At 32.1% G+C, this 2,107-nt stretch overlaps 1 protein-coding gene across 1 annotated transcript; it reads left to right on the forward strand.

The window, feature by feature from the left end:
• The first annotated feature begins 24 nt into the window (after positions 1–24).
• LOC109582397 (E3 ubiquitin-protein ligase rnf213-alpha-like) lies at positions 25–2,098 on the forward strand. The gene is made up of 13 exons (XM_019997079.1): positions 25–38; positions 87–181; positions 233–278; positions 329–417; positions 460–542; positions 592–778; positions 829–936; positions 980–1,065; positions 1,131–1,295; positions 1,342–1,444; positions 1,507–1,686; positions 1,734–1,870; positions 1,912–2,098. Exons 2-13 carry the CDS (start codon positions 167–169, stop codon positions 2,096–2,098), a joined length of 1,386 nt encoding a protein of 461 aa, XP_019852638.1. The 5' UTR covers positions 25–38; positions 87–166.
• The last annotated feature ends 9 nt before the right edge of the window (positions 2,099–2,107 follow it).

Below are 2,107 nucleotides of genomic sequence, written 5' to 3' on the forward strand. Positions count from 1 at the left end.
CAATAATGTTGTGTTTACAACCAATCAGTTAAGAAATTGTAAGTTTAACTTTATCATTGAAATATAAATGTGCATACTTGTTTCAGCTCAGTTCATTATTCATATTAAAGAGAAAGGCAGATTTTCATTGCAGTACATTTGCAAAAACTCCTTGTGGCTTAAAGTTATGCAATCAAGCTTGGTAATACTATATAATTGTAATTACTTTTACTCAAACTGTGATATCAAATAGGCTGCAAGTTCACGTGAATGTGATCTTCAATTAATACCAACACAAGGTATTTTAGAGTACATTGTACAAATGGTTTTATATAAGCTATTATTTTAGACAAAAAGGCTTTTTTGATTTGTTCCTACCAGCAGAAGTTAAGCCCTGAGCAGTATAATACTTTAACTCAGTATCACCTCATTGCTCCAGTAATGTTAACAGCTTTCATATTATCTTATAATATATTTTAGGATGATCCCATTACAAATCCTGATTACTCTTCTCTTGGTTTAATCAGTGCAAGTTTATCCAACAAAAAAATAACTTACCATGGGTATGATGATAAAAACTTTAAATACTACAATTTTGTACTTTAATGATAGAGAAAGTCGCTATCTTCTATTTTTGACTCAAAATTACTCTTCACTTCAAGTTTTAAAGCATTATATTGTTTTAAAGTGCTTACAAGATTTTAACACCTCACAGTCCTCACCAGAAGGTAGTATTCAACAAGCTGAGCCATTTGTTCTGTTTGGCAGCAGCTTTCCCAAGGACAAAGAATTCGCTCAGGTATGAATTGAAGCAAAATTGTTCTATTATTAAGAGGACATATACTATAGGTTTGTAGAAACATTAGTGAAATTAGGCTTTGTATGGAAAGTGGTCGCATGGTCATACTCTTGAACTTGGAAAATTTATATGAGAGCTTGTATGATGTCCTCAATCAAGTACATAGCTTATTCAATGATCCCACATTAGTTACATTTATAGTATTACATCAAAAGTGGTGGTCACAGATATGTAGATCTAGGCCTTAGAAGTAACAGAATGAAATGTACTGTTCATCCCAACTTCAAGTTAGATTATAACTGTTGTATTGGTTCTACATATTTGTATTAAAACAATTATAATTCCAAAATAGGCTTGTATTAATTGCAGAGAGGGATAAAGTGTATCAGGAATTTCCAACTCCTCTTATTAATAGACTTGAAAAGCATTTTGTTGATGCTACAACAGTGTTACAACCATGGGAGAAAGATGTTTGCAATCAGTTGGACACTTGGATTAAAACATTTCTTACTGAAAGGTACCTTAATGAATTATATGATAGCTCACAATGAAAAATAATGTAGATTCACTAAAAATGATGCATTTATTGGCTACAGTTCAGATACAAATGCAGCCATTGTACTACAAGCAACATTTTTAGCAGACTCAGAGAATGATACAGAAAAAGTATCTTTAAATTCAATATTGGCTATAGAGCAGTAAATTTATGTATATATAATATGATATAGGTTCTAGAGATCAGTAAAAGGCTGTTGTTACAGATTGCTTCTCCAGATGCTATAGTCAGAAGCATTTATAATGATAGCATGAATAAGAAATATCAACAAATCTATTTTGTACATCAAGAGCATTCATCACTCGCAGATCTCATGAATAGAATTCCTCCAGATAATCAAATACTATTACAGGTAAAAGCAGAATTAACAGCCCTACTTCATATTGTGTGATATTTTAGGTGACTACTCACACTCCAACACTCTCACAAACTGAGTTTGAGGAATTAGCAAATTGTATTGGAATGGATATGGAAAACATGACTAGAATTCATTTGGAAGCATTTCAAACTGAACAAGATTTCATTAATAGCATTGAGTAAGTAAAATAGTAGTGCATACCTTTTCATTGAATTGTAGTATGATGATAAGAAAGGGTGAGTCCCATGAACATTGTGTCATTTTTGAATGTGAAAGAGCTCATGAAAATGGAAATTTAATTTCTTGCTGTCGGTATCGTCTGACTGACAAATTTAGAGAAGCTGTTGACTCAGGTGGATTGAACACTAGGTTTGTTCTCCTCGTTCATCTACCAAAGAAGTGTTGAAGTCAAACT

The sequence above is a fragment of the Amphimedon queenslandica genome, unplaced genomic scaffold (genome assembly GCF_000090795.2).
Source record: "Amphimedon queenslandica unplaced genomic scaffold, v1.1 AMPQUscaffold_13385, whole genome shotgun sequence".
Lineage (NCBI taxonomy): Eukaryota > Metazoa > Porifera > Demospongiae > Haplosclerida > Niphatidae > Amphimedon > Amphimedon queenslandica.